General features: G+C 46.6%; 1 protein-coding gene across 2 annotated transcripts in view; it reads right to left on the bottom strand.

Moving 5' to 3' along the window:
- NMNAT3 (nicotinamide nucleotide adenylyltransferase 3) overlaps positions 1 to 23292 on the bottom strand; it is a 117942-nt gene that overhangs the window by 65081 nt on the left and 29569 nt on the right. For both annotated transcript variants that reach the window (XM_032869572.1, XM_032869574.1), the window contains exon 2: positions 515 to 664. In XM_032869572.1, coding sequence (XP_032725463.1) covers positions 515 to 623 — 109 coding nt within the window. In that variant the 5' untranslated portion in view covers positions 624 to 664. The remainder of the gene's footprint in view (positions 1 to 514; positions 665 to 23292) is intronic.

Below are 23292 nucleotides of genomic sequence, written 5' to 3'. Positions count from 1 at the left end.
ATTGGAAATGCCCTATATGCAAGATTGTTAATTTGTAATTGTCTAAGATCTATTCAAAGAAAATGTCAAAATTCCCATTATAGCATGTTTGCTTACCCACTGAACAGCAGCAAGAGTTCTCATGCACACACACAAGAGTAGCGAGGCACACACTACCTCCTTATCCGGCTGCACAGGAAGCAGGTAAATGCTTCCTGGGAGTATCAGGAAGAATTCCCAGAGACACAGTTTCTAGAAAGTGCCCATTGTCTTTTTAGCCTTTGTGGGCAACAAGTGGCAGGGGATACTGGAGCCTGACAAGTTGTCAACTTTATGGCCAGGGATAGGACTTGTCCACATATCACAGGGCTAAGAGGTTAGCTCTCCGAATATGATGGGGGAATGTATGCCACCAGTTATGCTGTGAATTCCGATACTGAGCAGTTTTAATAATGGTGGTGATGACAACAGATAGCAGAACCCTACGAGGCCCAAGCCATCAGTTTGTCCATTGGGCCTGGCCCCTCTGACTGACCTGTCTGATGTAGGTGGTCTCTGGCCACTTCAAACAAGCGCAGGTGCATGTTGGTGATGGGATTGAAGGAGCCACAGGCCAGGAGCACCACTGGGATTCGGCTCTTCATCTTCTCAGGCACATCTGCACCCGAGGCAGTGGCCACCCTGCCTTCATGGGGACAAAAACTGATGTTAGAGAGCTGGCACCAGACAACTGTCCAGATCAGCATCCCTAAAGCATACAGAGGCTATTACTTCTCATTTATAAGGTGACTGAGGGGGCAGTAATAACAGTAACAACATTTACGGAGGCTTTACCATGGGCCAGGACCTGTGCCCAACACTATGTCACTTAGTGTTGTCACCCCCTTACCTCCCCAAATCCTTTCCACAATCCTAAGTGGTCACCTATCCAGCTCAGGGACCTTAGAAGCTACACAACTGGAAAGCAGACAGCCTGATGCAGAGACCATGTTCTTCTTATAAGCTCTATAACCTCCCTGGGCTCTGATAGGTCACCTTGAAATCAAAAGGAGGTATGTAAGACCCCCATATGTCATCTCTGATAGTCCAAGTGAAACTCACTATGTCCCAGAGTAGACTGGTACTTTAAAAAAAAAAAAAAAGAAAAAAAACCAACTTATTTAAAAATACTTTCAGATTTGCAAGTAGAGTTGCAAAATTTGAGCCAAGAATTCCTATATATCCTTTACCCAGATTCCCCAAATGTTAACATCTTACCACATTTTGTTTATCACTCATTCTCTCTCTCTACACAATACACACACACACACACACACACACACACACATTTTTACCTGTAATTTTTTTTTCAGGTGTTTAAGGGTAAGTTGTAGACATAATACTTCTTTATCCTTAAGTACTTCAGTATGTGTTTTCTAATAACAAAGGCATTTTCTTATATAACTACAGAGCAATGATTAAAATCAGGAAATTAAGATTGTTACAGAATGAGTATCTAACCTACAGATCTTTTCTGATTTTACCTATTGTCCTTTATCTAGGGCGGAAGCATTTTGAGGGTACCATCCACCTTCCAGTCTCCACCACCTGGGGATTTCAGGGTCAGGTTTAGGTTAAAGGAAAGGAATAAACAGCCTGGGCTCTAGGACATGCTGGCAGACATGGCTCTCCTGTCTCTGAGATGCTCCCTCCTGAAGCGGTGAGCTCTACTGGAGTTAGGCTATGTGATGGGGGACAAATCATAAGTCCCTCTCTGAGCTGCAGTTTCCTCATATGCAAAATGGGGATAATATGATATCCTCTTACAGGGTTGTTGTGAGGATAAATGAGCTATGTATGAGAAGTCTTACTTTTTATTAAAAGTAAGCATTTAATAAATTACTGTGGCTGTGGCGATGATCATGCCAATAATGAAATGGGTGCTGCAGCTGCTGCCCATGACGAAGAGGAGAGAGGAGGTGGCTCCCAGTGAGCCTCACCCCCTAGTACTCACCTGCAGTCCCTCCCCTTGAGTGTGGGCTGGGCCTAATAACTTGCTTCTACTAAACAGAATACAGCAAAAGAGTGGGATTTCGCTCCACAGAGGTTACAAAAAGTCTCTGGCTTCCCTTTTGCTTTCTTGTTTGCTCACTCTGATGAAGCCGGCTGTCCTGTTGTGAGATGCCTCATGGGGAGACCCCTGGGACAAAGAACTGAAAGGGGACCTCTGGTGCGAACAGCCTGTGAGGAATGAAATTCTGCCCATAGCACATTAGTGAACGTGGAAGTGGGCCATTCCCCAATCAAGTCTTTAGATGAGACCGAAGGCCTGTGAACATCTTGACTGCAGCCTTGTGAGAGACTCTAAACCAGAAGACCCACTTAAGTAATGTATAGAAATATTCCCAACTCATAGAAACTATGAGATAATAAATGTATTATTTTAACATGCTAAATTTTGGGTTAATTTATACAGCAGCAAGGGTAACTAATACAGTGACCTACAGGAAAAATGCATGGTGGTTCTGACTATAATTCTGCAGTGGCAGGGGTAACATGGAGAGTTCTCGGTCACTGGAACCTGGAACTCTCTTTGTACCTAAGGAAACTATTGTAATCTGGCCGTCGTTGTCTGCTTCTCCAGATCCAATGCAGCTGCCTACTTTCAGGCTTTTTGTCATGCAAGAAAAGACACCCTCTATCTGTTGAAGTCACTGAAGTTAAGATGCTGGGACTTCTAGTCAAATGCTGCAAAGGCAGGGACTTATGTTCAACCACTGCCTGCCTCAAACTTCAGCAACAGGGGAATACTTGTCTGTGGTTTCTTTGTGAGCTCCTCATGGCTTCCTGCTTCAAGCTTTTGTACATGTTATTTCAGTTTCCTCTAACTGGAATACCCCCCCCAGCATACCCCAATCTGTTAAGATTCAACTCAGGTGATCATTTGTGACTTCAATCACTATTTCTTGACTGCCTACTAGGTGCCTGTATCAGTTAGGGATCCATTTGGCTACAAGTCCCAGAAGCCTAAAAGTTTAATGGCTTAAACACACAGAGGTTATTTGTTTCTTGCGTGACAAGAAGTCTAAGTAGGCAGCTGCCATTAGGTCACTGGCTCAACAAGGACCTGCAGTTCTCTCAGTTTTTCCCTCATGGTCACAAGATCGCTGCTGTGGCTACAGCCATCTTGAATGTGATCAAGGCAAGAAAGAGCAAAGAGCTACTCTGGTTGTAGCTCTTAATCAAAAATACAGCTTCTCGGGGCACCTGGGTGGCTCAGTGGGTTAAATCCTCTGCCTTCAGCTCAGGTCATGATCCCAGAGTCCTGGGATCGAGCCCCACATCGGGCTCTCTGCTCCGCGGAGAGCCTGCATCCCCCACCCTCTCTCTGTCTGCCTCTGCCTACTTGTGATCTCTGTCAAATAAATAAATAAAATCTTAAAAAAAAATACAGCCTCTCCAGTAGGAAGCATCAAAGAAAAGAGAATTGGAAATAGGATTAGCTAATGCACGGCATCTGCAATAGACTTGGGGATACAAGGGTCATGGAGATGGCTGCCGAGCTGGCTTTTCTGACAGCTAGCTGGGGTCGGGGGATTTATGACCTACCTTCCATAAACCATAGACCACATTCTTTTGGAAAAACCTGCTCTTGTGCCTTTCCCACCCACCAGACAATAAGCCCACTAAGAATAGGAGTGGTTTTCCTTCATCTCTGGCTCCCACCTTCAAGCACAGCACCTGGCCCCAAGGAGGGCTCAGTGAAGATTGCAAAGGGTGGTGGCTAGCTGTAGAGGGAAACTGGGTCCTGACAGGGGGAAGGCCTAATGCACTCCCTAATGCAGAGATGTTGTTCTGGATGTATTCTGAGGTACAGCATGCAGGTGAAAAGAACTTCCAACCTAAGCGGGCTACAGTTTCTTCAATCTTCCTTGAAGGCAGCAGTAACACCCCCAACTGCGGCAGAAGAAAGCAGTCTGCAAGCTACTGCTGCTAGCTTCTTCCTGGGGAAGGTGGGTGGTTTAATGAGATATTATTTGCAGAGTGTGCTTAGCTATTCACAAATGCAGCCTTGTGATGACTGTATCTGGAGAGGCTGGCTGATGTACAAACTATTATGAAGCCTTTCAAAATTCTATTTCGTTTTGACAAAATATAATTTTTTAGAGCTGCTAAAACATATAACGGCATCATCTCAGGTAACCTGGGGTTTGGATTGTTTTTTTCAAAAGTTCCCAGAAACTATAAATTAGATCATTTGTTTGAATGGTGGCATCAACAGCAACGGAGTGTGATGTTGGGGAGAAGTATAAATGACATTTAATGTGTCTGTCTGTCTTTTCTTTCCTTGCCAGCAGTGCACCGAGCCACAATGCTCCAGAGTGACCGAGCCTGTTGGGGCCACGGCTGGGGTGGGAAGAGGCACTGAGTGTGGGTTCCCAGGCTCAGGAACAAGGTTGGTGCTCCTGCCTCACTTGTGTACTCTAACCTGCGTCAACTAAACCTGCTCCCACGCCCAAACCCAACGAAACACAATGACAGCCTTAGAACAGACTCACTCCAGGGGCCACCAGGAGAATAAACCAGGTTCCGATTTGCGTGCAGGTCTCCTCAGGCTCGAGGGCAGATGTAGGCCATAAAGTGAGTCACCTGCCCTGCCATCGAGTAGTATCTAGTGAGACGAAGCAAGGGCGGGACGACGTGGGCAATCGATGTTTCTCATCAAGAAGCATTTTTTTTTAAATTATTTTTGAGAGAGAGCAAGCACAAGTGGGGGGAGGGACAGAAGGAGAGGCAAGCTCCCCTGCTGAGCAGGGAGCCCGATGTGGGGCTCCATCCCAGGACCCTGAGATCACAGGCCTGAGCTGAAAGCAGACGCTTAACCAACTGAGCCACCCAGGCGCCCTCATCAATAAGCAGAGTGAGCAGTAATTGCTACTGAAGAACTTAAGCTGAGAAGGAGGCATGCGTGACCTTCTTGGAATTTCTCATTGAAACGGAGAGACAGGTGAACAGTTTCCACCTGGGGCCACAGAGTCCTCTCCAGATATAGACCACCTCTGGCTTCACAGCCACCCCAACAGCATGTCACCCCACTCTTCGAAGGAAGAACACTGCTTCCCTTCTCCCCACTTCTGCAGATGCTGTTCCGGCTACCTGAAACACCCTCCTCCTCATCCCTGCCTTCAAGCTGTTCTCCTTGGAGTGTTTACCCAACCCCCTGGCCCCTCACCAGGCTATATATCCCCAGGACCTGCTTTATCACTTTCTACTTCCAGCTGCCACAGAGCTGCCATTGCTTCGTCCCCATCATGCTCTCCCACAAGCAGAAGGTGAACTCCTACGGGGTGGCTTCTCATTCACGTGGGTCCCCTCGCCTCCTGCACTGTGTCTAGCACACAGGTGCTCAGGAAATGTGGAGAACAAATGAGAAAATGAGGTATGGTCTCCAACTGAGCATCGTCCTTTGCAAGCGGCTACCTCACTTCTTTGGTTCTGTCCCAAACAGTCCTGGACTGGGCCTGCCGCAGATATAAACTGACCTTTCTGGCTTCCAAGAGGCACTTCAGACCCCAAGACCCCACTCCACTTCAGACTGAAATCCAATAAGACATTCCTGCCCTGGTGCACCATGGTCCATGGCAGGATCCCATCGGCCTGGATACGCCGACTTCCCGCCCACTGACACCAAGGGCATCCCTCTGCTCTGGAGAGTTGGAGGCTAGCAGCTGCTGCCCTGACAGGCACAGGCTCTGCAGATGTGGTTAAATTCAGGACCACATATGGGGAGGTTAGCCTGGATTATGCAGATGGGCATATCATGAGGGTCCTAGTGAGGAGGAGGAAGGGGGGTCAGACACCGAAAGATGCAAGGGTCCAAGTGACCATCAGGAGGTAAGAGGCTATGCTGTCGACTTTGACAGATGACAGGGTGAGGAACCAAGCGGTGCAAGTGGCCTCCAGGAGCTGGAACTGGCAAAAGGAAACAGATCCTCCCCTAGAACCTTCAGAAGGAATGCAACCCTGTGGACATCTTGGTTTCAGACTTCTGACTTCTAGAATGGTAAGAAAATAAAACTGTTGTTTTCAACTAGTCATTCAGGGCAATCTGTTACAGTAGCCATAGGAAACAAATACACTCCCCGATGTGGGTGCAGGCTCTCTACAGTGACCTCAAGCAGGGGCAAGGAAGGTGAAGGAACTGAACCAGTGACGAGCATCCTGACGGGTGTGTTGGACCAGAGTGGCAGAGGCCCAGAAATCACCCAGGGTGAGTGACGGACTAAAAGCACACTGATGTGGCTGTGTGTGGGTGACTCAGGATCCAGGCGGCAGAGGGTATAAAGATCCCACAGCCCCTAGGGGGTCTCCAGAGACTTGATTTCATTCCACAGGGAATGAGGAACCTCAGAAGGATTTTGAACGGAGGTGGGACTTACTCCTATTTCTGTTTCAGGAACAGCTCTCAAGTGCTCCCAGGAGAGTGCATCAGGACGGCCCAAGGCAGCTCCTGCCCAGATCCTGCTGCCTGGGGAAGGGCAGGTGCTTTCCCAGCTCACCAGACGGCAGCCTTTCCTGCTGCCTACATTTCACTTCAATCACCAGGTAATGTGATGCCAGCCAATGGCCCGCATGCACCAAATTCTACCTAAGTGTGCACCCTTCGGCCCATTTGTCACAGGCCGTCGCAGAGACACAGGAAGGAAAGGCGAGCCAGGAAGGTTAAGTGCCATCACCGCAGATGTAATGTGCTAATGCTCATTGCTTGAGAGGCAGTCAATTTACCTTTCCCTGCAGTGAGCGCCTCTAACAGGACCTGGCCCTTCAGAAAGGGGCTGAAAACATCCCTGTTTATTATAGACATAAAGCGGATGGCTTCAGGCAGAATGGAAATGGATTCTACAAACATCTTTCATTACACAGACCTCTTGACTGGACTCCTCATCTTAAAGAAAACAAGAGATGCGGTTTGTATTTCTGGGGTTGACGAGCACATTTTTCAGGACCCGGGGAAATCATTTCCATCTGCACGAGTATGTCAACTTCTCCAGGGCAATCAACCTTCACGCGAACTCTGGGCACTTTTTCTTTTCAACTTTGCCGGATTCACCTGCTGTTGCTATGGGCACACAGTGCTGCTAGGAACAAAAGCTGAGGGAGCCTTCATTGTCAGTGTGAGGCTCCTCCGTCAGCCACCTCTCCGCGGAAACAAACATGCCAATTAAGCACTCGTCCTAATTACAAGACTCCCAGGAAAGCAGGCAGCCTGGCTCTTCGGTTGGGAAAACTTTCAAAAGATGTGAAGGAGGCACAAGGAATGGAATGAGGTCTCTTGCAGGCCCACGCTCAGGAGCTGGGACGCATTTCGACTGGTGCAGGAAAGTGGAAGGGAGTCACAGCTACGGGCTTGCCAAGTGAAAGGCGATGCGTTGTGTTCCAACTTTACACATATCAGGCTGATTCTTGAAACCTGCCTGGAAGGAAAGGGTCTGTGCCTGCATTCTGGTCAAGAACCTCATCAACTTGTCTGAGCCTCAGTGAGCCCCAGGGAAGATGGAGATATATCACATACTGCGTAGGGCTGTCATGGGGCTTACCAGAACTGACCCACCTACCACAATGCTTGGCCCATAGGGGGTCCTCCAGAAATATTAGGTCCGCTTTCCTTTCGTTATGTTTTTATTTATTTTTTTAAGAATTTATTTCTTTGACAGAGAGAGAGCACAAGTAGGCAGAGAGGCAGGTAGAGAGAGAGGAGGAAGCAGGCTCCCTGCTGAGCAGAGAGCCCGATGCGGGACTCGATCCCAGGACCCTGAGATCATGACCTGAGCCGAAGGCAGAGGCTTAACCCACTGAGCCACCCAGGCGCCCCTCCTTTCAATTATGTTTAAAGCAGAGCTCACCATCCCCACCTCCACCTGCTTTTTCACTGTTTTTGCAGTCACCCACGATCAAAACCTGACAGCCTTAGGGCTGCCTCAGCATCCACCTGCCTGTTAGGCATCTCTTCCTGACCGGCCTGGCCCAGGAGATGTGCCCACAGAAGGGAGCTCCCGAGGAAGGCCGTCCCCACACACCACTGCTCTAGGCTTCCACCCTGCTTCAACCCTAACAATTCAGCACTAAGCGTCACTTGTCCCTGAAGCTAAGACTTGATTGTGAGAAACAGGTAGTGTAATGTCATGCTGGTAGAAATAACGTCTGATGCTGAATACACTCCAGATCACAGCTGACTTGCCACCTTGGAGCAAAGAAGGTAGAAGAGACGGGGGAGACTATGATAAGTGCCTGGCGTCTCCTGTGAGCAGTGCCAAGTAGCAGATAATTAAAATCACAACCTACCAGCAACTGTGCTAGTGCCTCAAAGGTACAGGGCTAAATGAAACCTGGCCCCTGTGCTCCAGAAGATTATAGTCCGGCAGGAAGAACAAACCACTAGGCCCCCAGGTGGGACAGAGTCTGCTGGGAACCTCCCACTACCCACTTCTGCCTTTCTCTTTAGTAACAGAGTCTCTGTCTTTTGCTGGCAGGTTACTATATTCCCCAGTCTCGGCGGCAGGGGAAGGCTGTCCATGTGCCGAAGGTCTGGCCAAAGATCGATGAACAGAAGTGCTGCGTGATACTTCCAGAACCTTCTTAAAATGGGAAAGGCCTGCCCTTCTCCTCTGCACTCCTGCTGACTAAAATGTGATGGCTGGAATATGGCAGCAATACTGGACCAACTCCCAGTCTGACAGAGAATAAGCCAAGAGAAAGCCAGGTCCTTAATGACCCTGGAGCAGCCATACCAGCCCCAGACTGCCTACCTTCAGGCTTCTTTTTCCTGGGGGAGAAATAATCTTGTAAGTCACCATTATTTTCTATTTTTCCATTATATATGGTGAAACCCAGTTCTAACTGATATACTGATACTTAATGAATGTTTACTGAACTCGTGTATAAAGGAATGAAAAAGTGTGTAAACTTTGAGAAGTCTCTACTGCCCCAGTTAAACCTGTTTTATATGCAGAAACTCAAATGGATATTGTTTGAAAGGGAAAATATACCTAAGGAAAAAATCTATCATAACTTAATTTTTTATATGAATTTTTCATGGGAGGAAAAAATCCTTACTCAGGACTCTAGAAGGCTGAAATGTGTAGCAGTGAATCTGCTCTTCTGTAGATCACAAAAGCCAGACTCTGTCCTATCTCCTTCCCCCCAAAACAGATTCATTATGGTGTGCTGTTGCACTCTGCTTTGAGTGGGCATTTGCCATATGGCTTGGCAGTTTAATGGTTTTCTGATACTTGACAAAAATGAAGCACAATCATTTTGCAAGGAGTCTGCGTTCCTAGATGGGTCTTTTCCAAATAACAGCTGTGCCTCAAAATTGAGTTACTCAAATTGCAATTTGTGGACACAATACTCAAACATTTACAAGTGAGCAAAACCTCAAATCACTTGGGCTATTTCCAGGCTTCGGAGTTTATGAAGTTTTTAGCAGTGTTATGAGTGTGCAGCTGTCAACAAACTCAAGCCAAAGTCTCCAAACCACCAGCCCCGGCAGGCAGTAGAGATGGCCTACTTAGCAACAGGACGCGTGCCGCCGGCCACAAACCCTCAGGAGTGAAAGAACACAAGGGTAGGAAGCTTCACACTAAAGCCCGCAGACCAAATCCCTCTGCCTTTCTCTCTACTCCCTACCATGCTGTACGGATGATAGCAAATCTACAGCTTGAGCCCTGACCTTGCTTATGGGCCCCTACAGGTCCAGGGATGACCCCACCTGGCACTGGCTTGATCACCAGCCACATAAACACGGATTCAAAGCCGAGTAGCAAGACTTCGGAACTGAGTGACCTTGAGTTTATCAGTCAGGAGAGTCCAGATGAGATACACTAACAATACCCAAATCTCAGGAGCTTTAAACAATAAAGGTCTGTTTTATGTTCCTATTATAAGCACATTCCATGCTGGTTTAGGCTCTGTTCTGTACCATCTTTTCCCCTCAATCCAGGACTCCAGCCGATGAGCAGTCACTACCTGGAATATGGTGTCTGTAGCAGAGGGAAACAAAATGGGCTCCAGAAGGACTGCTGCCAGCAACTGTACCGTATGGTTGCCTCACACTGGCACGTGTCACTTCCAACAACCCTGCCCAACTTCACCAAGTTAGAAAATATAATTGACTCTAGCTCTCCACCTTCAGGACACAGAAATATTTGGTGAATAGCCTTGTGCCTACTACCGTCAACCAACCACTCGAGCCTCAGTGACCTATCTGGAAAATGGAGATAATGACACCTCAGATTGTTCTAAAGGTTCATCAGAGTTGACCCATGCAGAGTACTCAAAATAGTGCCTGGCCCACAGGAGGTTTTCCAGAAACACCAGCTCCTTTCCTTGCCTTCAAAACAGAAATCATTTCCCACTCCTTCTTTGGGCTGTCCAAACCCCTTGTCTGCAAAAAGTTCCACCCTTTTTCTAGTCACTTTCAATCAAAACATGCCAGTTAGCTAGGACATCTCTTCATCCTTCATCATGTCCCCCAATACAATGAACCTCCAAGCATGGCCAATATTCCATGAGGTCTTCACTTCCCATCACTACTGAGACCCACCCTACTATTGGATTTCATTATCTTCTTGTATAAGTTAGGATTTTTAAAAATCGCAGATGAGAGAAACAAGCTCTGGTCATCCTAGTTCCCCTCCATGGCCACCGAAGGCAAAGCAGTAAAGGAGCATGGAATCATGGGAAGGCCACCAGGCCATCACACAGAGTAAAGGATGAGCTGAACATGAGGTCTCAGGGTGGACAAGGGACAGGGCAGGGCCAGAGTCTCAGCCTGGATGGGGTCCCATGATACAGACATGGTCAGTGGGACTTACACCAATGTACAATGTTGTTCCTAGAGAGGAGCTGTTGATGTGGGCTGGACAGACCCTTAGCCACCCCCCACTGATAGCTTCCACATGTGGTGAGAGAAACTCTGGAATCCTTCCCCCACCCTTCACTTCCTCCCCAATCCAATCTTTTCTCAATATGCTAAACGGATTAATAGTCCTTAAGTTTGGGTTAAGTCACTGAAACTACTTTGACAAACTACTGAGGGTCTGCCATGCACCAGGCACTGTTTAAAACCCGGGACTTCATGCCAAGCCAGTGATGAATCTTCAGCAATTTGTTCTCCATTGGCATTTGGCTGCTCAGCCATGTCCTTCATGTGGCATGAGACCTTTGGAGATTTTAGTACCACTCCACCTCTAATTGTTTTCCGACCTATTCCCTACATGTGCTCCCTGTCCTTCCCAAGCTCAGACCACCTATTGTTCTCTGCTGGGTCTTACCAGTGATCCCACTCCTTGGGCTTCTGTTTATGCCACTTCCTAGAGCTAGGTGGTCTCTTTCATGCCAGCTCTCCCACACAGCTTCCCCCAGCAGCCCCTAGAAGTCACTCTTCCATCCTCTGACCTCTTAAAGGTGATACTCTGTCTGTATTATTGAGTCTCTGCTCTTTTCTTGCCTAACAGATTATAAATCCCTGAGGGCAGGGATCCCATGGGGTCTAATGCAGAGTGGAATGCAAATAAGGAATATTCACTTTATTCCCTGGGGACAAGGTAAAAGTGAAAAGTAGATCCAAATGAGAGCCAGAGAGCACTGGGCACTCCCTGGCATGGTCTAGGCCGAAGCACCTCCATTCTTGCCTCCAATATCCAACCAACACTTGCTGGCTTTTCCTGTTCGTTTTACCTGATGCAAATTTCTGTCTCCCTATCTGGGGCATCAGCTCGCTTCTGGACTTGAATTTTGCTCTCACCCCATGTTGTGTCTGCTGCCTTGGCTGGGCTGCACCCAGGATCCTCGCTTGCACCTTAGAGCCATCACCTGATTCCTCTCTCCATTCCCTGCCTCTGCCCCTGCCCAATACAGGGCACATGTCCAGGGCCCTGCTCCAGTCCAGCAGCAGGCAATGAACCACAGTGAGTGTTGGGAAAAGCAGTCTCACACCCTCTACAGACCAGGGAGATTCCCTGTATGGCAGAAAACCACAGAGTTGTCCACAATGGTGGCAGGGGATCACATCGTAGCCCTTCTAGTGCTCAGAGAACAAAACTGACAGCCATCTGGGCTCTTCTCTCTCCCTTGCCTCGGCACCTGTCAGTTCCACCTCTGCAGTATCTTTGTTATCCGTCTCTCAAACTCCACAGTTCCTGCCTTGGATTGGGGCTCATTATTTCTCAGTTGGACCTGAGTGAGCCCTTACCTGTCCCCAGTGTCACCCCCTAGGCCCATCTCTGCTAGCTCCCAAGGGATCTTTTGGCATGCACATACGGTTTCCTGCTTCCCCCATCACCCAATCACGTTGTGGGTAATGACACTCCTCAGTGCGGCATCCATGTGCCTTATGGTCTGGCCATGCCTGTTTCGTCAGCCTCCTCCCTTCCTCCCAAGCCCATCCCCGGGGCTGCTCCATCTAACCGCTTTCCAACCTGTCCTAAGTCCCCTTTGGTGCAATTTTAAGACCAGCCATGAAATCAAATACAAAAATTCTAACAAGACAATTTTGTTTAGCTTGCTTGTTCATTTACTAAAAAAGAAAATAAGCTGCCACCACCATCAAGTTCGTCAGGGCAGTAGGAGCTGACAGGAAGATCCCAAAATGCCTAGAAAGGTAGGAAGCTGGCCAGGCTCTCCAGGAAGGCAGAAGAGACCAGTGGAGGCCCAGTGAGCCACAGCAGAGGACAAAGGCAGGAGTCTTGCTTCTCAAAGATAGGTGTTCACTTGGGAATTTCACGGGGCACAACACAACCAAGTCCAGAGCAATCCTTTCCCATTTTACATAACAGAACTTCCTCCAGAAATTATAAGCCAAGCAGCTCATCTTCCCTTCTTTATTGGGCTATAAGCAGACCGCTATAGTCATGAGCGGGTAACTGCAAATCTGGGCAGTGATCTATGAAATCAAAACAGACCTGGGTTTGGGGATGTGATTAATTAAAATTTTTAACCAACTTCATCCCACGTATATTTAATGTTATGCATAAGTGCTTTTGGGCTGGCTGGAAATCAGTACCAAAGAGTGGGCAGTTCATAGAAACACCTGCAGTCCCTGTGATTCCGAAACAGACAAACCTTCTTTTGTTTCTTCTCTTGGTTGCTGCTTCAGAATCCACTAGCAGGACTGGCAGATCATTCTCTGCCCACGTCCCCCTACTGAAGCGCAAGCATTTCTCCTGCACACAAGAGTATGTGTGCTCAGACCGTGAAGGGCATGGGGTACTTCTTCTGGCCTTGAACTGAGGCTGCCTGTGCTTGCAACTGAGGGACCTCTGGAATGGAAAAGGCTTGGCATTTATAAGCTCTGCAACCTTCATAAGCCCTTCAGTCTCCTAGAAAATGAGGATAACCCAAGCTCATCCATGGAGGCCGTGAAGATGACCTGAAGAGACACATTAGGACTTCACCTCCTACGCTGCATTCAGAGGAGGGGGAAAACTTCCATCACAGAGTTAGGGAATGGGATTCGTTATGTAAAGATACCAATATCCATGACAGACTCTACCTGTTCCTGCAAGAATAGGTCAAATGAAGCCACTATTTGTCTGAGCACATCCACCCCTGCACTGTACAGAACCAGGGATTTCAGGACCACTCAGGCCTGGGCTGGAGCAGTTGAAGCAGCCCACCAGGTCACACGCAACACTCCAGTGGACCTGCAGCAGGCTCCCTCCCAAAAAGGACTTGTTGATTTACTTTACTATGTTTGAATTTAAAAACCAGCAAAGATGATTTCTGAAAAAGTAACGAACATATTTATCTGGTACACATTTTGGCTGATGTTTCTTTTTCTAGACTCCTGTGATCCACAGTGATCCATGAGTGTGCATACTACAACATGGGGCTGGAGCAGAGGCTGCCCAAAAGTACAAGCAAGGAGGGTCCTGGCCTGGGGAACAGGCAGGTCCCTGGGCCTCAAGGTCAATGGGCAGAGCTAGAATCCAAGGAGGTCAGAAGAACTAAAGAGCACTACGTGCCCAGAGGTGGAGGTGAAGCCAGATGCAGACATTTGTAGGTATCAACTCTAAAATTAAGACAGTGAGGCTTCATCCCCCAGGCCTCTAGCTCATGTGAATTCTCTTGCATGTGCGGCCCTCACTAAATCAATAAAATAATAATTTAAGTGAAAAACAAAATATAGCCAAAATGAAATGATTTAAGGTCACTGCTTCCATGAGCAGATGTTCCGGGGGAGTGTGACGTGGCAGAGAATCTGCTGGCCCTTCCTGTTGCACCGCAACCCCCTTTTCTCCTTGATAAGAAACCTGATTTAGGGGGCAAACCTGGGTGGTTCAGTAACCCCAAGCCTTGGACTCTCAATTGCGGGGCTCCGCACTCAGCGGGGAGTCTGGTTCTCTCCTTCCCTTTCCTTCTGCCATTCCCACTCACGCGCACTCTCTCCAAAATAAATAAATCTTAAACACAACAAAACCCGATTTTATTCAGCTTCAGGGTCAAGGGGCACAAATCCAGACAGAAACCACAGCACCACAGCCACCATGGCGGGCCACTTCCTTCACCCGTGATTGGTCAGGCAGGAGCACGTGACGCAGTCCTGACCAAGGAGATGCAGGAGGAAGCGCCCAAAGGCCCACGGGAAAGATTCTGAAAATGCAAGGACAGCCTGGTCTCTCATCCGAGCCTTCCCACCCTGGACGCAGCGGTGCAGGGTGGTCATGCTCCCGGCTGCCACCGCCCTCCTGTGACTGCAAAGGGAAGGCCTAGGGAACTGCAGCAGTGACGGGCAACCCAGAGACTTGGTCTCATTAAGCCGCTGCAGTAACCTAGTACAGCTGCTCCCTAGACTTTATTACGTGAGCTGCTAAGATACCTTTATTGCCACTGCTCCTGCAGGCCATTTTTTCAACTGCCTGTGTCCTCCCACGTCCAAACGGAGACATCTCAGGCGACTTCGGTTGTCTCCACCTCATAGTGTGTGCACATCGTGAGAGCCCAGTGCGTAAAGACGGCTACTTCTATATCACATGGCCCTGCAGTCAAGGCAGCTCCCTCCCCGGGCAGCAGTTGACCCGAGACTGCATCTGGGTCAGAAGACATCCTGCTCTCTGAGGCCTCGGGAGGGACGGTGTGCTAAACACCAACGTGGAGCTGTACTGGGAATCTTCCAGGACATGAACAAATGTGATTTTTGGTAGACACTGTGACCTCAGAACCTAACCTCAAGGAAGCTGCCTCCTGGGCCTCTTCGCAGACCCCTCTCAACTGCACTCATTGTCCTCACAGGAACCCGCTACAGGGACCTTTCTGAGGGCAGCTCTGTATCCCATGGGACTTTTATACTGTCAATGGCTCCTTGGGGGGTACTGCCTTTGGTGGAGCTCCCACCCTTCTCTCCACAGGTAGGGACACCTGTGCTCTTCCAGCTTCAGTGTTGGCTGCTTGCCTAAGGTGCCTGTCGTCCAACACAGCCTGGTGACCCGAGGAAACCTGAACACACCCACAATGCCATCTCGTTTTGTTCCTGCTGGTCTCTCTGCCTAGAATGCTCTCTCTACCCATTTCTACCTATTAAACATTGGTCCCTCAGCCCTCAGCATACATTAGGCCAACCATAGAAGGTCTCCTTCTCATGATAATGATAAAAAACAACCCAATTAGAAACACGCAAAGGACTTGGATAGACATTTCTCCAAAGAAGATACACAAACGACCAATCAACACATGAAAAAATGCTCAACATCACTAATCACTAGAGATACGCAAATCAAAACTACCACGGGACACCACCTCAGATAAATTATGATGACTATTATCCAAAAAAGAAAGGGAAAAAAAAAAAAAGAAGTGTTGGCAAGGATGTGGAGAAACTGGAACTTTTGTGCACTGCTGGCGGGAATGCAAACTGGTACAGCCACTGTGGAAAATAGTATGGAGTTTCCTCTAAAGATTAAAAATAGAACTACCCTATGATCCAGCAATTCCACTTTGGGTATACACCCAAGAAAACTGAAAGCAGCCACATGAACAGATGCTTGTACATCCATGTTCATAGCAGCATTATTCACAGAAGCCAAAAGGTGTAAGCAAACCATGTGTCCACAGACAGATGAACGGATAAACATAATGTCTATATATATTATATAACATTTTATATTATGTGTATATACATATATAATTACACATACAATGGAATATAATTCAGTCTTCAAAAGGAAAAATATCTGACACATGTTACAACATAAGGACATTATGTTCCATGAAATAAGTCAGCCACAAAAAGATAACTACCACCTAGAACAGACAAATTCATAGAGACAGTAAAATGGTGGTTGCCAGGGGCTGGAGGGAAGAGGGAATAGAGTGCTTTGTAGTGGGCAGAGTTTCAGTTCTGCAGCCATGAAAGAGTTTTGGAGATGGTTGCACAACAGTCTGAATATACTTAACATTGCTGAACTATATACTTAAAAGTTGTTAAGATGGTAAATTCTTTGTTGTATGTACTTTACCACAGCTACAAGTTTAAAATAAAAGGTCGCCTTTGATAAGCCTCATCCAGGCTCTGATTGCATTTCATTGTTCATCAATCTGCCTTGATTTCTTGTTTTCTGTTCTTTCAGGATTGTTTTGAGACCTACCTAGTTGCCTAAACCAGAAAAATCACAGAGTAAAGAGCCAGAGCCATGACTGAACTGCTCCTAAAGTCTACAGTTCCTAGGGCATTTCAATTACATGAACCAATAAATTCCCTTTTTGACATTAAGCTAGTTTGAGCTTGTGTCCTGTGACTTGTAACCAAAATCAACTGAACTGAGATTACACTTGATTTGAAATATCAGAACTCTAAGAATTAAAAAAAAAAAAAAAAAGACACTGAAGATTTCTAGGGAATAAACAAAAGAAAGTGCATAGACAAAAAGCTGAGAGTATGACTGGCATTTAACCCCTCCTTCGCAACATTAGATGCAACAGACAATTAGCAATGCCTGCATCCTTCTACGAAAAGAGGACTTTCAATCTGGAATTCTCTATTTGGCTAGATAATTAAGTATGGAGATAGAAGAATACATTTTTATATATGAATAGACTCAAAGTACCTCCCAGGTACTCTTTCAAGTAGTTCTTTGAGGGTGTGTTCCAGCAAAACAAGAAAGGAAACCCAACAAAGTACAAGATAGGGATCCAACGTAGGAGGATGGCGAAGCTAGGATGAGTTGTACAGACTGGAGAGGACTGAGCAGAATAGCAAAATGTGGGGTTCTAAGAAAAAAGAAAGAGAGAAGAGGCTGGAGAGGCAGGGTCAAATGGGGTTATGGTGAAAGCATTTCTCTAAACTATAGTAAAAAAAAAAAATCGAAGTAAAACAAAAAGTGACATAACTCGGTCCAAAAATAATGTAAATTAAAATGTGACATAATTTTAAGCTCTTTATGGAATATGAGAAAATACATTTGACCCTCATATTAGGAGCCCTGTGATTGGTCCAGGGCTACTTGACCCTGGAGTGAGCATTTATGTGGTCATAATGATTTTTTTTTTAAGATTTTATTTATTTATTTGAGAGAGAGACAGTGAGAGAGAGCATGAGCAAGGAGAAGGTCGGAAGGAGAAGCAGGCTCCCCATGGAGCTGGGAGCCCGATGCAGGACTCGATCCCAGGACTCCGGGATCATGACCTGAGCCAAAGGCAGTTGTCCAACCAACTGAGCCACCCAGGTGTCCCTGTGGCCATGATGATTTAAATCCTACTTAATGATGTTCAACTTTTTAAAGTCAAATCAGTGAAAAGGCACAGAAGGCTTAACTGTGACTAAAGAATAGAAAGATAATGTTAAACCCCTGGCAATGTAAGAATATAGCTATGGGAATATAGCAATGGGAAGTGGTGGGGAATGAAAGAGGGGACGAAGAGGAAGAGGCACCAATGTTTTCCTCTTGCCACATGGGGAGTCTAGGCACTGATTACTTTACCAAGAAGAAACAGAGAATTGGTTCTGAGCATCAGATAAGGGGGAAATAGCATTTTAATCAAGCCAGGGCATAAACTTCTCTCCTTGAAAAGCTGGGAAGGTAGGCAGGTCAGGGATAGTGCAGCAGCTCTGATGTCATCAACATCCCAGAATCCTTTTAGATTTCTCTATCATTTTTTGAACAAGCCTTCCATCTATCCTCAAGATTGTCTCAAGATCACCTAATGGCTGCTGCAGCTCCAGCCATCATATCTGTGTCCAAGAAAGAAGAGAGAAGAGCAAAAGATGCCTATCTGCTAAGTCAGCCCCTTCATAAAAAACTCTCCTAAGGCATGACCCAGCAACTTCCGCTTATATCTTACTGGCCAGAACCCAGTGACATAACCATCCCTATCCAAAGGATAAAACTGATGAAATCCTAAACTGAAAAGTATAGTTTTTTAGATGGTGCACTGATGTTCTCAACAAAGCTGGATTTGTTTGTAAAGAAAGAAGGACTGGATATTGGAAAAGCAATTTAGCATCTGTGTGACTCAAGAGATAGAAACTATACATACACACACACACACACACACACACACACACACACACATTTTTTTTTTCCAAAGATTTTATTTGAGAGCATGCACACCCAAAAAGGGGGATGGGCAGAGTGGGGGAGGGAGAGAGACCAAGGAAAATCCCTGCTGAGTGCAGAGCCCACTTGGGCTGAATCTCAGAACCCTAAGGTCATGACCTGAGCCAAAACGAGGAGTGGGATGCTTAACTGACTGAGCCACCCAGGTACCCTGAAAGAATATTTTTTAGAGTAAAAGTAAAAAGGTAACCAACAAAAGAATAAAAAAGTAACAGAACCATAAAAAATGAGAGGAAGGGTGCAGAGTATAAATGAGTTAAGTCAATCTTTCATAATGGGACTCAATGGCTATCTTTCCTGGATACAGTTTAGAGTTGTGCATTTAACCCCCAAAATAATTTTTAAAAAGGGGAGGGCTACCTTTGGGAGGTATGCAAGGAGGCAGGGGTAGAGCTGTAACTTATTATTAAAAGCCCTTCTGAATTAGTTGAATTTTTAAAAAACCATGTGCACTTGTTATTTTGATTACAAAGGGTTTAGTCTGTTCTTTTGGGAAACAGAGCATCACTATTTTTCCTTTACCTTTGGCAACCTGGGTCAGTGGTGGGCATCTTGATATGTTTTAAGCTCCCCTCACTGACTTAGTAACAAAAATTAGTCATATGCAGGGCTCTCTTTATTTCACTTCTTTCAATTGATTTGTTATTTTTAAAATTCTAACCATGATTTTTTTTTTTAAAGATCTTATTTATTTTATTTGAGAACGGGAGAGAGAATGAGCAGGGGTGGGGAAGGGCAGAGGGGAGAGGGAGAAGCAGACTCGCTGCTGAGCAGGAAGCCTGATGTGGGGCTTGATCCCAGGAACCTGAGATCGTGACCACAGCTGAAGGCAGTCACTCAACTGACTGAGCCACCCAGGCGCCCCTCAAGACTTTTTATGAGCAGCTGGACTGGACTGGCAGACACATCACTGTTTCTGGTGGGGAAGGTCCGTGGATACCCCACGCTTTGTCTGAACCCGGGGCCACTCTCATCTGCTTGCAAGCAGACCTCTGTGCAGGGACGTGTATGCTCTACCTGCCTGGTCTGCACTCTCAAATCTCTGTCCCAGTGTCCCGTAATATATTAACAGGCGGTGGCCAAAGGGAGCTCTGCTGAAATACACAGTAGTTTGGGCCATTTTGGACAAAATCCTAGAACGCACACGATAATGCTGAGCAATGCAGTTTAATTTATGAGCATGCAGGTCTGCTGTGAAATTGGGAAATGGAAGTATGAGACATTAGCATTCACATGCAAGGGCAGGGCCAAGTCTAAAACTGTAATATGCCTTTCCCAGGGAAGACTGTAGAGTTTGAAAGAGCAGCCACACAGTCAGTTAAATGTGTGTTCACGAACCTCATCTTTGTATTTTAATGCCACCAACCACCTGAGAGGAATTTGTTTCTCCAGGCCCTATGCCTTTCATATTGCCCAACACCCTCCACTGCCTTTAACAACAGTTAAACACTCAAATATGCACCTCTTCTGGGCAGATTTAAAAGATGAATTTCATGGTCTGGATATGGTTTGATCTGTAGGGTCAGGGGGAAGGTAGAACAGACGGCTTATCAACTTCTTCTAGCTAGGGCATACAAACTATCAGGCAGCAAAATATTTCCAAGTTAAAACAGGAAGACAGGCATGTTTGTAATTTCATTCATAGCAGCTGTACATGCAGTTCATGTCATGTATTCTCCAGTTAAAGGAGCTCATCAGAGGTTTTGTCTGACCTTGACCTTCTAGCCCATTTTTCAATGCACAGAATAAAAGAACATCTACCTCCGTTTTTCTTATGCATGAAAATATACCCTCCTAAAGAGTCCAGAGGAAACATCAAGCGTGCTCCAGCAGTTAAAGTATGTTGGAAAACAGACTGGAAATCTCACTGCGACAGGCTGAATAACGTCCCCCAGAGATACCAACTCCTAATCCCTGGTTCCTACAGGTGTGACCTTATTTGGCAAAGGCCCCTGGCAGATGTGATCATGTTAGGGATCTCACAATGGGGAATTCATTCTGGATCTGCTAGAGGGTCCCAAATGCAATACCCTGGATCCTTCTGAGGGAGGGAAAGGGAGATCTGACAGTAGCCCTAGAAAATTAACACACCCCAGAGGGGCCAGAGGGGAGAGTTTCAATTTTGCTAAAAACCGTCCCAAACGGTCTATGGTTCTTTTAATGGTATTTAGGAGAACTTAACTCCCTGTCTCCAGCATGTGGGGCAGTCAGGACCACAGAACACAGGTGAAGAACACCGGTGGCCGTGCGCCTGGGTCCCTGGGGACAGCTCTGGGCAACGTCCCTTCCTGAAGCAGGATGCTAAGTACCGGAAGAAAACACGTCTCATTCTTAAAGCAAAAACATGACTAGGTGAGTGTGAAGGGGGTACCAAGGATTTAGGAGACTTCCAATAAATTAACCTTATAGCTCACACAGGGCTGTGTTGCTATCTGTACGTGTCAGGGGAGCACATCTTTAAACAAATGCAGTGTAATTATTAATAAACACGGCCAGATGCCTGCAAGCATATGTTACAAGACTGTCCTCTGAGGGTTGGTCTGTAACAGTGAAAAATTAGAGACCCGAATGTCTACCAACAGGGGAATGGTTAAGTCTCCAATGATACCACACAGCTATTAAAGAGTCACATAATTCCACTCATACTGACATCAGAGGTTATGAATGAGTAAATGTTGCGTGAGAAGAAAGGGCACGTTGCAGATGGGATGATAATGCTCTCATCTTGGTTACATAAAGCTATCTCTGCGGCTGTAATATACAGAAATACTATAGAATAAGAATGCCTCTATATGTGTGTCATCCACTGGATGGGGGCCCTACAAACAGGAAGTTAGCGTCTTTGAGAAAGGGAAGGCTGGCTGCAGGGACAACAAGAGGAATGGCCAGACTGGGACTCCTTTACATGAATAAGCCTTTTCCCTAGGTGTGCACTCACTCCCTTTGTAGTTCTAAGAAAGCGAAGATTTGGACATGCAGTAAAGATGCACTCTGAGAGCCTTGTCAAGTCTGGTGTCAGGTAAACAGCAGAGGCCCTCAGGAACTGTGTGCTCCAGGAGCACTGTGCTGCAGGTGGTCTCCAGAGATTGGCTGGGTCTTCTGGGGGCTGCCTGGAAGCTGGCGAGTACTGCAGGGCTGGAGGCAAAAACTGTGGCTTTTATACCAGGCTCCCTACTGGGGCTGCCATGTTCTTATTGAAAGAAAGAAAGAGGGGTGCCTGGGTGGCTCAGTGGGTTAAAGCCTCTGCCTTCGGCTGGGGTCGTGGTCTCAGGGTTCTGGATTGAGCCCTGCATCAGGCCCGCATCGGGCCCACATCAAGCTCTCTGCTCGGTGGGGAGCCTGCTTCCCCCTCTCTCTCTGCCTGCCTCTCTGCCTACTTGTGATCTCTCTCTGTGTCAAACAAATAAATAAAATATTAAAAAAAAAAAAAGAAAGAAAGAAAGAAAGAAAGGCACCTGGGTGGCTCAGTGGGTTAAAGCCTCTGCCTTTTGCTCAGGTCATGATCCCGGGGTCCTGGGATGGAGCCTTGAATCAGGCTCCCTGCTCAGCGGGGAGCCTGCTTCCTCCTCTCTCTCTGCCTGCCTCTCTGTCTACTTGTGATCTCTGTCAAATAAATAAATAAAAAATCTTAAAAAAATAAATAAAATTTTAAAAAAAGAAAGACAGAAAGAAAGGCACAGCAAGGAGACCAAAATCCCAGGAAAGTGTGTCTTTTGTCTCTTCCACAGGAACGGGGCCAAGCCACTGTTCACCACCTCAGTGGTTTACACCAAAGCCAAGGGAAATCTATCTTTTGAACACTTTCTCTGAGAAATTCTGCATGAAGATGTTTCTAAAGGGTTTCCTGCCTCCTAGAAGGGTGGTTTTCTCACCAGATGAGCAGACGGTCCCTCTGTTTATTGCTGAGCAGAGCTCTCTTTGTATGGGTGAGCCGCACGGTGGGAGGCCCTATGCCTTGAAAACAGGGCTCTCTTAGCCTCCCCCCATCAAAGTACACCCTGGCCACGTTCCATCATACATGAAGGCTGAGCTCTTGGATCTAGAGAGTCTCCCAGTTACCTGTCTCCTGGAAACGCTGTTTTGGATTAATGTATAATTGAGCGGATCAACTGTGCACCAAAAAGGCATTACTACAACTAAGGGAAATGTGCACGGAGCTCACGCTATTCAAACCAGGGGTACTGAAGAAATGAATGGGAGTGTGTCTCAGAACCCCAAAGCAAAGACGAAGGTTCCCTGACAAGAAATGACAAGCACTATTTTCTTTCGGATAAAAGCAGGGCTGTGGGAGACTTCTATCTCAAACACATGCTACAGGAGCACAGGGCCTTGAAAGTGACAAGTCTCTACAAACACTTGCTAAGTGACGGTTCTTAGTGAAATTACTGCTTTTGGTGGAATGAAAGGAACCAGTCCTCCTTCTCCCCCACATAATATGAAGTGTTTATTTTTCAAGGTAGGTTTCTCCAAGATTTGCTGCAGATCTTTAAAAGTCATGACATTTTATGACTCCTTATTACAAATTTCAAGACTTTCATCTCCTGCATTTTAGAGAAATTGTCACAAAAGCAACGACTGGAAGCTGGATTTTTTTCCTTAAGCAGAGGGAATGCTCTATCTAGACGGCCGAGGCTTAATCAAAATATTGAATGTTGCTGGGTTTGTGACTCCATTTGCAGAATGTTCACACCTGGTCAACCCCCGCCATTTTATAATTGAGGAC

Source organism: Lontra canadensis, unplaced genomic scaffold (assembly GCF_010015895.1).
Source record: "Lontra canadensis isolate GAN:19392208 unplaced genomic scaffold, GSC_riverotter_1.0 scaffold38, whole genome shotgun sequence".
Taxonomy (NCBI): domain Eukaryota; kingdom Metazoa; phylum Chordata; class Mammalia; order Carnivora; family Mustelidae; genus Lontra; species Lontra canadensis.
The sequence above is the reverse complement of the archived record's forward strand: the minus strand, read 5'-3'. Positions and strand labels throughout refer to the sequence as shown.